General features: G+C 33.1%; 1 protein-coding gene across 1 annotated transcript; it reads left to right on the forward strand.

Moving 5' to 3' along the window:
• Window positions 1-228: 228 nt before the first annotated feature.
• On the forward strand, window positions 229-7,621 carry LOC125505468. The gene is made up of 4 exons (XM_048669292.1): window positions 229-1,146; window positions 1,716-1,768; window positions 3,315-3,501; window positions 7,353-7,621. Exons 1-4 carry the CDS (start codon window positions 1,123-1,125, stop codon window positions 7,527-7,529), a joined length of 441 nt encoding a protein of 146 aa, XP_048525249.1. The 5' UTR covers window positions 229-1,122; the 3' UTR covers window positions 7,530-7,621.
• The last annotated feature ends 6,624 nt before the right edge of the window (window positions 7,622-14,245 follow it).

Raw genomic sequence — 14,245 nt, forward strand, 5'->3', positions numbered from 1 at the left:
TCTTACATCAGAACAAATTCAGGTTCACCAAAATACATCGTACCATTCTCTCGATATTTCGAAAGAGAGACTTTTTTCGAAGAACTTTGACCATCAATAGCAGAGGAGCCAGACATTTTTTTTTTAATAAAAGTTAGGTCAGCTCGTCTTCCATTGGTCCAAAGAATATAGCAGTACCCTTTTGAATATGAGCTTACGGGACACCCTGTAAATAGCGGTAGTGCCAATCATAAAAATTTGAAAATTTTTACTAATAAACGTTTTTGGTTATTTATAAGTTTACAAGCTAGTAAAATAAGTGTAGTAAACTTGAAACACCTATATGACAATATAAAAAATCACTTAGAAATTATGTACTTAGGCATTTACAAGTACCAAAGGATCATTTATCAAATGGCTTTTAAAGGCTCAGAACTTGTTGGTAAAAGAGAGCCTGGTACTAACGATTCATTGCATATTTCTATCAATGGATAGTGAAAACCTACAGCAAAATGCAATTGGTTTTAGGCTTCGTAGAGCCACATATGAATTTCTCCTATTAAATGGTCGGCTGGTTTCATCCGTGTAATTTTGTCAACTTATGCTTCCTCTAAGGCAATTTTCCAATTGCGACACCTATTGCATATATTGCCGATTGCACAATACGCAACAGGTGCTCATGTGATGGGAAGTAAATTCAGCGACATGTTTCATTTTGAATACATATAGTTTTTACGAAATTTATGTTCGCAAACTTCGCAGTTCTTTTGCCGATCCATCGAGGTACAGGAGCCTGTTTCCGGGCTTTTTTCGTCTCAACAACCGATCAACGTTTTATGGGAAAAGCAGCGGAATAATTGACTTCAATTAGTTCTTCTCGACTACCTCCGGACTGATCAACTCGCACTTTCATTGATACCTAGTGTTATTAGATTTGCGTCTTTTCAAGGATAGCAAAGTTTCGCGTATGTTGCATTTAAACAATGTCCGTCGATGAGTAATTATTCGTGGTTTGAGACTTCAAAAAGTGGTAGATTTAGCGACAAGCTGAACTTTACTAAATGAAGCTTTCTTCGTTAACTAGTGTAATAAAAGAGCGCGTACAATCGACAATTGAACCAGTTTTGCGATCATTAAAACAATATGAAGATCGTTTTCGTTTTGCAGGTGAGTGATTTGTTTATCTGCTATTGCATGCTAGTGATAATTGTAATTAACTTGTTACTTTTTTACGGCAATTATTAAAACATTAATATAAATGAAAGATTGAAATGATTGATCTTCAGAACGTTTTTTTGCATTAAAATTTTTAATTTAATTTAAATTTTTAAGTATTATGCAGTCTTTTATTCTGGCGCTATTCAATTGAGCTTTTTTGTGATTGCTCACAGTAAATAATTCGAATATTCATATCAAATTCAAATTAAGGGGAACTTGTCTGGAAATCAGAGTGTTTAGTACAATTTGAAGATTCTTTTGGGATAGATTTTTCATTTTCGTTTACTTTCTGAAATCTGCTGCCTAATCATCTATGTAATAATTTTCATTAGGCAAATAGATTGTTAACTTTTATGCTTTTGTAACGTATTTCAATCATTTTTATCTCATGCGGTTCAGAAAATACCTTTTTCTCTGCATGAAAGTGTAAAATAAACCAAAAATGACTGGGGCGCGTTATTTTACATGGTGTTTACTTTGTTTTCATAGTATATTTGTTTTAATGTTTACATTTTTAGGTCTGTTTGATAATTCATCAAAATAAGGCCGATAGTTCATTATATGGATTTGGGTAAGTAGTAACATTTCTTTCTGCTAATAAACTAATATTTCAGATTTGAAATGTATATTTCCTTTGAGCACATATTAAAGTTTCTATTTTAATTTTTTAACATCTTCACCTGATGTGTGCAACCGCAAATTAGCACAATAGATAAAGTAGCTTATAAATAATTAGAAAGCATTGGTTTTTGAAAAAGCGAAGTATTGGAACCTTCGTTAAATATGTTGAAATAAAGTTCCTTTCTTGGAAAGCCTTTAATTACCAAAAACCCGCATCTTCTGTTCCTTTTGACTTCACATTGCGACATTGGAATAACCGACATACCATATGTAAGATTGCGTTCTTTGATGTGTTTCGAAATGAGGTGAAATATTCCACAAAAATAAGCAGGTTTTAGTAAATAATTCTTATTGTTTGGCATGAATACCCGCATTATTACATATTGTCGTGAAAGATTGCGTATCCCATACACTAGTTTTCTGATAAGAACAATAGAAGGAACTAATTAAATTCCATGTAAGTTAGGATTTTGTTAAACTGAAGCTTTCATTCTTTTTATACAAAGCTGTTCTTAATCACATGCCACAAAGTGAGCTTTGAGTGAAAAAAAAGCGAGTAATGGCTCTATCAGCATCAAATCTCCCTTTCACCACATCTCTAAAGTGCTTAAGTGATTCGTGTTGTCGTTTAAACTGAAATTAGCGGGCAAGGGAAAGTCTTTAAAATCTCGTTAGAAGGAAAACACACAAGTAATAAAAACAATAATGGCGTAATGGACTGCTTCGAAGCAATGGATCATTTACTAAACCATCAAATTTTGAAGGAATTTGGGACAACAGGGTTTTCTACGTTGTTGGAACTAAGCAGGCAACGAAATATTTCATTAAAAATAAACTGTTTTGCTTTAATGAGCTAATATTATCTTAGCTGTTTCACACATTTTTCCGGGATTTCGATGTCTCTCAATTCAGGTTTTATTAGAGCCATAAACGTTAATTTTACCTGTTAAGGTGTGAAAAGAGTGTGTTATTTATTAAGTAATTTTCAATCCTAGCAGAAATAGAATGCAGAAAGGAATCACCAAGAGGACTTAGTTTTCGTATTGAAGATACATAGAAGGGTGATTTTTCCAGGAGTTTACAAAGATAATTCAATAATTCCCCGCTTTTCCCAATAAGTAAATAATAATATTTCCTCGTTTGTTTCTTCAAAAAATACAAAACAGAAAGTTAGATTTATATAATTTCAGGTACCCTTCGGAAGATTACGAGCGCATTCGAATATATCTGGACGATGACGAGAAGCTGTTGGTTCCAAAAGATTCAAAAGTCGACTATATTAATCCGATTAATAGCGAAGCAAGCGAAGAAGAGTACTTTGAGAGTGGCCCAACATTTCCCACTTATATCACTAAGTATGAGGTTTGAGCAAACCCTTACGTCTGCACAACATTTCCATTGGCACCGTCGTTGTTCATTTTGCACATTTTGGATCTTTTGGAAGCACCATCTTCGTCCTCGGAAATATTTGCTCTAACGGAAAATTTTCATTTCAGGGTTGCTAAAAAGCCTTCGTATGCACATTCATTTTACTCAAAGGCAACGGAGAAACCCTACTTTACTTTGGAGGATCTCAATGTGAAATCCGCACCGGTTGAAAGCCACTTTGGTGGATATTTGGGTGGATATGCTCCATCTTATAGGAAACCGAAAGCGGGAAAATACCGATTGTTGACACCACAGGTAACTATTTTTTTCAAATTCTCTGGAATTTTATTTGCCTTGATTTGGGTTAATTTTCACAATATTTTTCAACAAAGCAATTGAGGTTGAGAGGGGAACACAAATATGACGACTGGCAGAAAAGCTCAATACAGTGAAAAGCAGCCAAAATGGAAAAACAAGATCTTTGATGAAGATCAAGACTAAATTGGTATTTTTGCCTTAATTTGGTCCTTAATTTTTCTGAAGTTTAATTTGTTACATTCGTAAAATGTAAAAGGATTTTACATTTTAAATTTATTTAAACATTTAAATAGAAAATTTATTATTATACGTGCTAAATATGCCGTTATCAAAGTTTTTTCGTGACCTTAAATGAAATAACTTTTGATCTAATAGATAAATCATGGTGATTTCTTCTGAATCAAGCTTAGACAACCAAGAATTTTGGAAAAATATTAAATATGGTCATTCGAAAATATTCAATATATATATATTATTCAAGAAATCGTTCCTAATCTTATTTCTCTTTTCTGAAGAAACGCCCGGGATGCATAAATCGATAAATTGATCTTCAATTTGTATCTGGTGCTCATTTGGGTTGTCTAAAGGGACGGGTTTCGTTAGGAAAAAAATATTTATCTTTTGACGTTTTTAGGATGGGTTTTCACCAGGTTCTTCTTAAGCGAGTCTCTAAAGAACCACTGCCAGTATCTTGATATAATCAATTTAAATCTGTTGTGAATTTGGGTTCCTTTAAAAGACGGCTGTAATCAGCAAAAATGTATGAATTTGCACGTTTTTAGAGTTGGTTTTTGCTTCTGCACCATGTTTCTCTTGCGCGCGTTTTTAATCAACCACTGGGAATATCTGACTGCGGGCTTCAAGTTCCTTCAGACGAATCCTCAATTTATATCCGGTGTAAAGTTGGGTTCCTTGAGAAAATGGCTATAATCAACAGAAATTTATGAAATTTGGACGATTTTGAGCTGGTTTTTGTTTCTATACCATGTTTTTCGTAAGAGTGTTTCCAAAGAAACACTGGCAATATCTTAATACAGGTTCAGTTATCGACAGATGAATCCGCAATTTATATCTTTTTATGAACTTGGGCTTTCTGAAAGGACGGGTTCGGTCATAAAAAAATCTTAATCTTTGGACGTCTTAAAGGGCGGTTTTTTTTTCTGCACCAGGTTCTTCGGAATCGCGTTTCTAAAAAAACCACTGGCAACATCTTGATAAGAGTTCCAGCTACCGACAGATAAAGCTTCAGTTTATATGGTGTGAATTTGGGTTTCCCAAAGGGACGGCTTCCTTCAGAGAAAAATTTTGACCTTTGAATGTTTTTAGGGCAGTTTTCTTTTCTGCACCAGGTTCTCCTTAAGCGCGTTTCTAAAGAACCACTGGCAATATTTTGATAAGGGTTTCAGCTGCCTACAGCGGAATCTTCAATTTATATCTGCTGTGAATTTGGCTTCACGCAAAATCGGCAAAGTCACAGAACGTTTATGAGCAAGTCAAGTATAAATCTAATACAATTTTTTAAAAGTTTTTACACTATGAGTTCGCTCCAAAATACAAAAAAAATTACTACAATTTTTTTAAAACCTTTGAGTGGCTCCTAAAAAGTTGTTTTAGGGTTTGAAAAAATCTTGTGCTGCCAAACGTGTACCAAAATAGCCGTTTCCAGAAACAACCAGCGCTGCAAATATCTTTGATAATTTAAACTCCCCGGGCTCTAAAGCGATGATCAAAATGAACTTTGGTCCTGAAACATATTTTTACGCCAAGTCTATGGGCTTTTAATGAATTTTTCAAATTCTGAAAAATTTTGATACCTGACCAAGTTACAAGGTAAAGAGTGGAAGAATGTGCAAGATTGAGAGATTTACGATTGCCAATATCAGAGTCCATTTCGTTCCAAACTGTCGCAAATGCAAATTTTCTTATATACAGTGAATGTGTCGAGAATGCACTTTGCCAACAATCTGGTGTTCTATTTTGAAAATGAGTTAATCGAGGTAACATTATTTTGTTCGGGATTGAGAAAATCGTCTTTTCGACCTTAAAATCATCATAAATTTTTCAATCGATTGCAATTTTTAGAGATGCAGTTTTTATAGAAAATCGTACGTTTTTCGAAAAACCCAGTTTTCTTTCTGAACATTTCTACATACATAAAACATACATTTAAGTCTCTTATCTGATTTCAAGTTTGCAAAATACGATTTTTAGATCAAATCACTCGCTTTCGAACGAATTTTCAATGGTCGAAATCGGGCCCGTATTAAGAGAGTTACCAATTTCGCCAATTTGTCCGGATCCAAGTATATGTCTTTAATTGGCCTTTAAAAATTTTTACAACATTCCTGACTGCCTAAGCTTCATTTAAAAAAATCACGATGATTCATTGATTAGATACTGAACAGTTGCTTGAGTTTCAAAGAAGAAAAACCAAAATGTGACACTGTGCACCGCTAATATTGAAAAATATTCAATTTAAAATGACTATTGTAAATTTGGCTCTTCGAAGCAACGATCATGTGGTGAATAATACTAAAATAACATTATTTATTCAGCAATACAAACCTAATTAAGGAACAAACAAGAATCTAACCGATTCCCAAACCAGAAAAGCCACAAATAAAGTCATTTTCCCAGGCGGAGTAACTTTTAACTTGAACCATACAGAGGGACAAGGCAGAACCGTTTTGTGTAACTTTTTGAATGCGATGGGAAGTTGTAACAACGAAGCAGGCAATAAAATGAATAAAATTAGAATTAGGAAAAGTACCACCATATATCTTCTTTTTAAACAGCAGGGTGTCTGGGAGTGTGTGGGCGATCGAATTGAACTAGAACCATGGCGGTACCTTTTGCGGTCCGCTATGAAGAATTTATAGATCAAATGGTTATTAATGGTACCGATAAAGGAACATGTTATTTAAAGAGGAACGTGGAAGAACAACTTGTATTTTATACATTACAGCTGGAATTAGGCGCGGTTAAGCATTCTAAACTCAAAGGGTTTGATTGGAGTTTTCAACAAAAGTGCTTCATTACTTTTGAAGAGCTGTTGAAATTTTATCTCTCTCACTACGCAAATCAGTAAGAAAATGAAGGAAGGGAATAAAAAAGTTCTGCTTCATGGAGTTAATTTGGGTTAGTTTGTCTTATAAAGATTTCTTGCAAATGTTGAGGCTGCAGTTTGTTTTACTGGTCAGATCACAGTCACTTCAGTTGTTTGCAATTAATTTATTTGTTCTTTAGTTCGATTTCTCTGTGAGATGTTCAGGTTCCTACAGCTGCAAAGAGCTGAAACGATATCGGCAAAAACAAAGCGAATGACGAAAGCAAACTCAAAACTCCAAAAAAACATGTGAACACAAATTGAAAAATCACCCTGTACAAAACCAATTTCCTTGCTTCTTCCAAGCGCGTATGGTTATGCCCATCTTAAAGCTCCCAGCTAAGCTCTTGTGCTTCAGTTTTAATCAATAGACATCGGAAATTAATTAAGAAACCCTCCAGAACCCATCTCAAATCGACCATAAAACCGAGTGGTTCATATTAGATCAATTTTTAATTGGGGAGACGTTGACCCTAAGAAGAATACGTGGGCGACTTGACCACTGATCGTGTGTGAAACCTGCTAAGCCCTTTACTAAGTGAACACAATCTTGATTTAAAGATACGTAATTTCAGGGTTTTCTAGTTAAGTTAATGGGGATTTAAATATTTTAAGAATTAATTTACGCTGGTATTGGGGAAACCATTGTCTTTGTGTTCTCCTAAAAAGATGCATTGGGGTAATGAGTGAAGCTAATAAATGTAAATTGAGTGAACAAAGTAGCAATTATCTGAACTTTTAGGTTACTAAACAGCCACCAGCTTCTTTAGGCAAATTTATACTGCCGATCTTCCTTCTGCCTAACGCTTGGACGAAAGGTGTAAACCTCCAGGAATCCGAGCAAGTTAAACCTGTTACCGAACATTTAGAGGACGACTTGAAGTATGACTTCCGCACAAAAACGCACTCATTGCGTTGAAAATTAGCTCCTATTTTAAGGTCTTGTAATATGAAGTAGTCAATAGTGTTTAAGTAAGTTTTGTTAAAATAAACCGAAAATTATATGTAAAATAGCTTCATTTAAGATCATTTAGACTATAATTACTTATTTAGTTTGGATTTTAATGTCCTTAAGATAAAATGCCGACAATGTTTTTTTCGGGAAAAGTGTAATAAGGAATTTAAAACATCTTTAGTATGGGTTGTTATAAAGCTTTCACCCACTCTTAAAAATGTTGATTAAATCAGGAAAACATTTCTGTGAAAGAACGTCAACAACTTTCCGAAATAGTTAAAATATATTTAGGCAGCTGCGGTAAAAAATCAGTTAAGTTTTCTTAGAATATTCAATAGTTTTGAGTTCAACCGCTGACTGATCACAAAGACGCAACTTATTGAACTTGAATTTTTTTTAGAATTTTAGCCAATTTACGGATCCAAAAGAGCTCAGTTGTCCATTTATTAGTTCAACTCACGTATCTTCATTCAGTTCTTCTCCTGCGTATGTAAATAAGCAAAATGAAGCAATTATTTAAATGAAGCTACACAAATTTAAATGAAAGAGACCACAAGAACGCCAGCCAATCTCATTCGGATATCATTAATGAAATGGAAAAAATTAGTACGGTTAATCTGAAATTCGAATTCGACTAGAAACCAGAAAATTAAGATTTCTCCAGAAAAAAGCGGCGTTCAGTTTTAATCGGGATTCGTGCTTAATCAACTGTTGATTTTATCATGTGCAGTTAACGTTAGTTTGATTTAGGACAAATCCGATGGACTTTAACGGTGAATTTACACGTGCATTTCGGCACGTAGATCGAGGTTTTATTTCGGCTTTATTAGGATAATATTTCATCGAGCAGGTATTAATTTATCAAGTGGAAATCGGTGTAAGATCAGATTAAATTTCTTAGATTGCGGCTAGTTTATGGGTAATCGATCTAAGCACTGATAGGTTAAAAAACCTTTATTTGCTTTCTTGTATTTGTGCAATTGACAAATTTGATCATCAATTTTTTTGAAGTTATTCTAAGAGCGTCATTGCGAGGTAAAATGGTGATTTAAAAAATGTTTCATGTCGAAAACAATCAGGCAGTAAAAAATGTTTAATAAATATTGAAAGGACCTAATTCTGAAAAACGATTGTTTGATTATCTAATTTCTTAAATAAATACTGTGCCAGTTTCAACAATCAAAATAAGTTCTTTAACTTATACTGAGGCTTTTTATGTAGAATGTTTGAATTAGTTTAGCACGTTCGATAAATTTAAGTATGTCCAAACCTACTTATAAGGACAAAATAAGAAAAATTTAGTAAAAAACCTACCTGTCTAGAACAAGTTAAGGAGCGCTCGCCATCTCTACCTCAGCGAAGAAAGTAGATGAAGAATTGTTGAAAAACGCCCAGAACATTTTTTGAAGAAATCGCACCAGATGCTTTACAGAAGTAGCTTTAGATGTCGCGTTGGACGACAAAATTCAATTTTTTCGTGGTTTTCCAAGCGTTATTTGCATTTCAATAATTGTTTTTCTTAACTAAAATTAATCTAATTAAAATTTAAGCAAGCAAATAATTGATATAAAAATGTAATTCATTTGGACATATGTAAAATACAAACTTACTTGTTTGAAAATGTTTATAGGACGTTTCTAAGCTGAGAAGCTTGAAAAGCAAGAAAATAACCATAGGTTTCCGTGACCATTGCTTTAAACTTGAGAGTTTTTCAGTCTTTTAGGCCGGCTCAAGGATAATTTGTTTTGGACGTTTCGCAAGCTCAAGAGCATCCTCAGAGGTATGTTCGCATCCGTATCGAACACACCTCTAAAGAGCCAAAACACCCGTGCTTGGAAAACATCAGAAATATTTTTTTCACGACGGTCTGAAAAACTCGCCAGCTTCTGCCTTCGTTGAAAGGATGTGATATTCTTTGTAAAACTAAACTTTTTAAGCTAGCGGCTTTTTGAAACTGATGAGTTTTTCGTGCTTTTAGGTCTTCTTGGTCAGGGAGCCAACATGCTTCTGAAGATGGAAGTAACTCATGCTTGCGAAACGTCAGGAAGAAATTCCTATCGCCGATTGCCTAAAAGTTTCAATCAACAATGTTAATTGTTTAGAAAAATGCTTGTGAATCACAGTAATTTACATCACATGATTAATATTGAAATTTATAAAAAATTATGAACGATTATTATTATTTATGAATATTTTCTGAAAAGACACGCGAAAGAAAAGAGTAATTATTAGTTAAAGCTCTGCTCAGAGGTAAAACATGAAAGTTGTTTTCTTACTTTAAAATTTTCTCGTTTATAGCAGGCAAAATATGTTTTATGTAAATACTTTTCTGATATGTTTGTCTCTAAACCTTTAAATAATTACGTCTTTTGTGTTTACCGGCTATTGATAATTTTCAAGTATAATTAAAGATAAATATAAAATTTACAAAGGCAACATCATAGATATTTGTTGAAAATATCCTTATGGGTGATGCAAAGAATTAATTTCGGCAACCACAAAAAGTTCACACAGTTTATTAGGGGTGATATTAAAGTTTTAAAAGCAAAAGCAATTAGAAGCCAACCAACAAAGGGTTTCTTATCAAGCTCAAAATTTTAAATTCATTTACCATTGGCTTAAATTCCTAAAACGTTTTTGTTCAGCCTCTGAATAAAGTTCACTCTTTATCCCAGGCGGATGCTCTTTAACTCATCTATGAATGATATAACAGTTTCAGTTGCGAAATCGACGGTTTCCTAGTTAAAGCTCCACTGGAATAAATAACTTTCACCAAATCGCTTGAACTTTAACGAACTGGCTTTTCTATCAATTCGCTTTTGGCTATACATATTTAAAACCCATTGAAGTTGCTGTGTTTCGGCCATTTATTTGTGCCATAATTCTAACACACCTCGGAACTGGTTCTGTAGTAACATTTCCATATTTTCAAATTTATTTTGTGGTCCCGGAAACCTTGCCGTAATTTTTTTAACGAACTGGACTAAATGAATAAACATTTTACATTAGTTTTTACTAACAACTAGAGTCAAAGTATTCAATATAAAAATGCAACTTTGGTATGGAATCCTGAAGAGATATCGAACATGAATTTTGCCAATTAAGCTATCAGCTGGCGAGCAATTACGCGAATTTCTCCCATTTTATGTGACATGATGCATTTTTTGCTAGGTTTATAAAACTTTAAATAGTCGTTTAAGTATTTAATAGGAATTTTCAACGATTTCTCAATAGTTCATTCCCAGTATCTGTTAATTTTATTAGGGTTTTTCGTGAGCTTTGCCTTGAAGTTTCTCCAAGTTATTTTATCATACAGGCAAAAGCTGGAAGTTTTTAGGGATGTATAGTCCAAGTTTCATTTATCCCCATTTACTTTCTCCAATACTGGTATTGTTTCTTAGTCTTTTTTTAATAGTAGCGTTAATAAAGCTGCAACTTAAACAGTCGTTTAGGTATGACGAGAATTATCTCCGATTTTCCGACAGTTTTTTGGCAGTGTCGGTTAGTTTTATTAATGCTTTTAGTCAGCTTTGCTTTAAAGTTTATCCAGTTATTTCATTATAAAAGGAAATCCTGGCGTTTTTTGGGGGTTTATAGTTTATGTTTGGTTCTTATAGTCTCGCATATAACGAAACTAATTTCACTTTCTTCCAGTCGTCGCATTTTCTGTTGCGCAGACATTTTTTTCAGGCCTAATAAGTTGTTCCAACTAAAATATTTGTTTAAATATTTAATAAGAGATTTAAGCGGTTTTTCAAACATTTATTTGCAGGGTATTATTTGCAAGTTTATTAGTTTTTCTGAGCTTAACCAGTTTCTTTTTAAATTAATATAGCAAAATCTGGTCGTTTATGGTCTTAATTTCATTCATGTAATTTAAGTTATTTCACTTTCTTCTAGTCGTCTATTGCTCATTGGCTATTTTTTTACCAATATTTTAATTTAAATAGTTGTTTGATTATTTAATAAGAAACTTCAGCAAAGTTTTTCATTCAATTCAATTTCAGGCAAAATCTGGAGCTTTTGTGTGGTTTATGGTCCAAATTTCATTCAAAAATCCCTTTTCACGTTCTTATAGTCCTGGCAGTGGTTCTTAGTATTTTTTGTCAGACTTGAAAAAACCTTAAATTAAATATGTTGTGGTTGATTAGATGTGTGCTCTTTAAATTTTTAAATTTGTATTGTATAACGATGTCACACACAAGTGTTGAAACTCCACCAGGCTCTAGGCTAAAAACCTCTGTTTTCGATTTTAGAGCCCTGAGGATGACTTGAATAAAGTCGAAACGTTGGCCCACGAAAAAGTACTGTTTTATTTTGCCACCATTCGTTGACCGAAAATCCCACTATTGAAAAACTAATTACTTAAATTAAATCCTGGTTTAATTATTTAATAAGATTCTTCCCTAATTTATCAAAAAAAGTTATCAGTCCTTAGAGCATTGCCGTTCTTCAGCTGAGTTTCTTCCGTTATTTTATTATGAAAGCAAAATTGGTAATTTCTTAGGGGTTTATTTTTAAAATTTCCTACGAAACTTCCCGTATTACTAATCTCTTTCTTCCAGTTCTAGCATTATTTATTAGTACTTTTTTTCGAGACTCAATAAAACGTTAGCTTAGAAAGTTGTGCTCGTTTCTTTTTGTGAATGTATTCGGATATTTTATTATCAAAGAAAAACCTGAAGCTTTTTGAGGTTTTATATCCTGAATTTCATTATTAAATTGCTGTAGTTATATAATTCAATTAATTTCACTTTCTTCTAGTTCTCGTTTTGCTTAATAGCCTTTTTTGTTTACTCTTCCCTTAACAAGACTTCATAATAGTCGTTTAACTATTTAATAATTATTATTTTCAACAATTTGGCAATAATTGATGGTCAGTGTCTGTTAATTTTATTAACTTTTCGTGCGCTTCGCCTTAAAGTGTCTCCGGTTGCTGCATTATCAAGGCAAATTCTGGAGGTTTATACTTACTCTAATTCCATTAATAAATTCCTGTGTTTAACTACTCTCATTTTATTTATTTCCAGTCCTAGCATTGTTTCTTTGTCATTTTTTACTAGATTTTAAAAAAACGTGAAATGAAACCGTCATTAAATATCTAAAAGAATTTTGGCAATTCCTCATTAATTTTATTAGAGCTTTTTGTAAATTTTTGCTTAACGCTTATTTCATTATTAAGATAACGCCCCAAATTTCGTACAAAAATTCTCCCATGTAACTAGTCTCATTTCACTTTCTTCTAGCCTAGTCTAGTGGCATTATTTTTAGTGATGATTTTCCTTGCACTGGTTATTTGCTTGCACTTTTCTTAACATGTTAACTAAAATTCCAGCAACTTTCTATGCAGTTCCGAGGCAGCTAAAATTATGCAAATTTGCGCCGTTTTTCCTCGAAGAGTATCAGTTGAATTGGTGATTTACCTGAGGAAATTCTTAAAACGTTGATTATTCAAGAAATGTCAGATTAATCTTCGAACTCACTTTCACGTGATGATATATATGTACATAAGTGTAGTTTGCGGAAATTTAAATTTTAGATGCAACCATTACAATGAATTCGCAATGCAAATAGAAATAGCTGTGTTATATGCATGCTAATGGACACTTGAAGATTTGAAAGGATTTGCGTATGCTTTGGGCAATTGGAGATATTGAGAATATTGATAGAAAGATCAAGCCAATAGGTGCTAAAAAGTATAATAAAAATACATTACAATGAGAAGAAATACGCAAGTATAATAAAAATTGTATACGCATAGGTATTTCGGTTTTACACGGTTTGAGCCAAACGTGTCAGTTGCAATTAAATAATGATTAGTTTTCAAATTTATCAATGATTATGTAAATCCCGCCAATACAGTAATTTCTTCCTAAGAATGATGAGGTGAAAGGATTTATACGCAATTAGAGAGCAAAGACCAGACTAAAACTAAGCAGGAAATATATGCATCTTCTTAGCCTTTAACCTCTATTACTTTCTTTTTCCTTTATTCGCGCATTTAGGTAGGCATCGATTTTCGTTTTTCAAAGCATGGATTAACGTTTTGGTTTTTAAAAATTTGAACTTTTCCCGCTCACAGTTCTGCAGCTGATTTGTTGTTTTTTTACGCAATAAAGTGAACAATTTTGTTCTCTGAAGAACAATTGCACCAAAAGAGTTTAATTGTTTCAAGTGCGTAATTGCTAAGTGAAAGTATTAGTTGTTGCTTTCGAGAATTTTTCACACTGAGCAAAAACAATAGGAAACTATTAAAATGACATAAATATTGAAAGATGCTTATAAATGATAATTAAATGGGAAAACGTTTCTTTTAGTTCTTCTATCGCTTTCAGGACATCATTAAGGATTGTAAGTTTTAAACGCCTGAGGCCATTTTCTTAGATTTTGTAGTTAATTCTCTGAAAATAACGAAACTTCGTCTAAACCATCTTTATAAAAAGTGTTTAATGGATATTTATAGGCTGGGGTTATTAGTAAAAAAATATATAATCAAAAACCGTGATTATATTATTGTTTATGCCGGCCGTTCCCATTACTCCCGTTATCTATGATCTTCTCACGCTTGTGGTTTAGGTGAAACGCATTTCTCGTATGTTGCGACTTCGTTGCATCATTTGCTCAAGACGACAAAGCACACACGTATTTTAATAATAAGAAAAGCTGAAGTGTTCCTTGAT

The sequence above is a fragment of the Dendroctonus ponderosae genome, unplaced genomic scaffold (genome assembly GCF_020466585.1).
Source record: "Dendroctonus ponderosae isolate FM_Combo_2020 unplaced genomic scaffold, Dpon_F_20191213v2 Dpon_F_20191213_8, whole genome shotgun sequence".
NCBI lineage: Eukaryota > Metazoa > Arthropoda > Insecta > Coleoptera > Curculionidae > Dendroctonus > Dendroctonus ponderosae.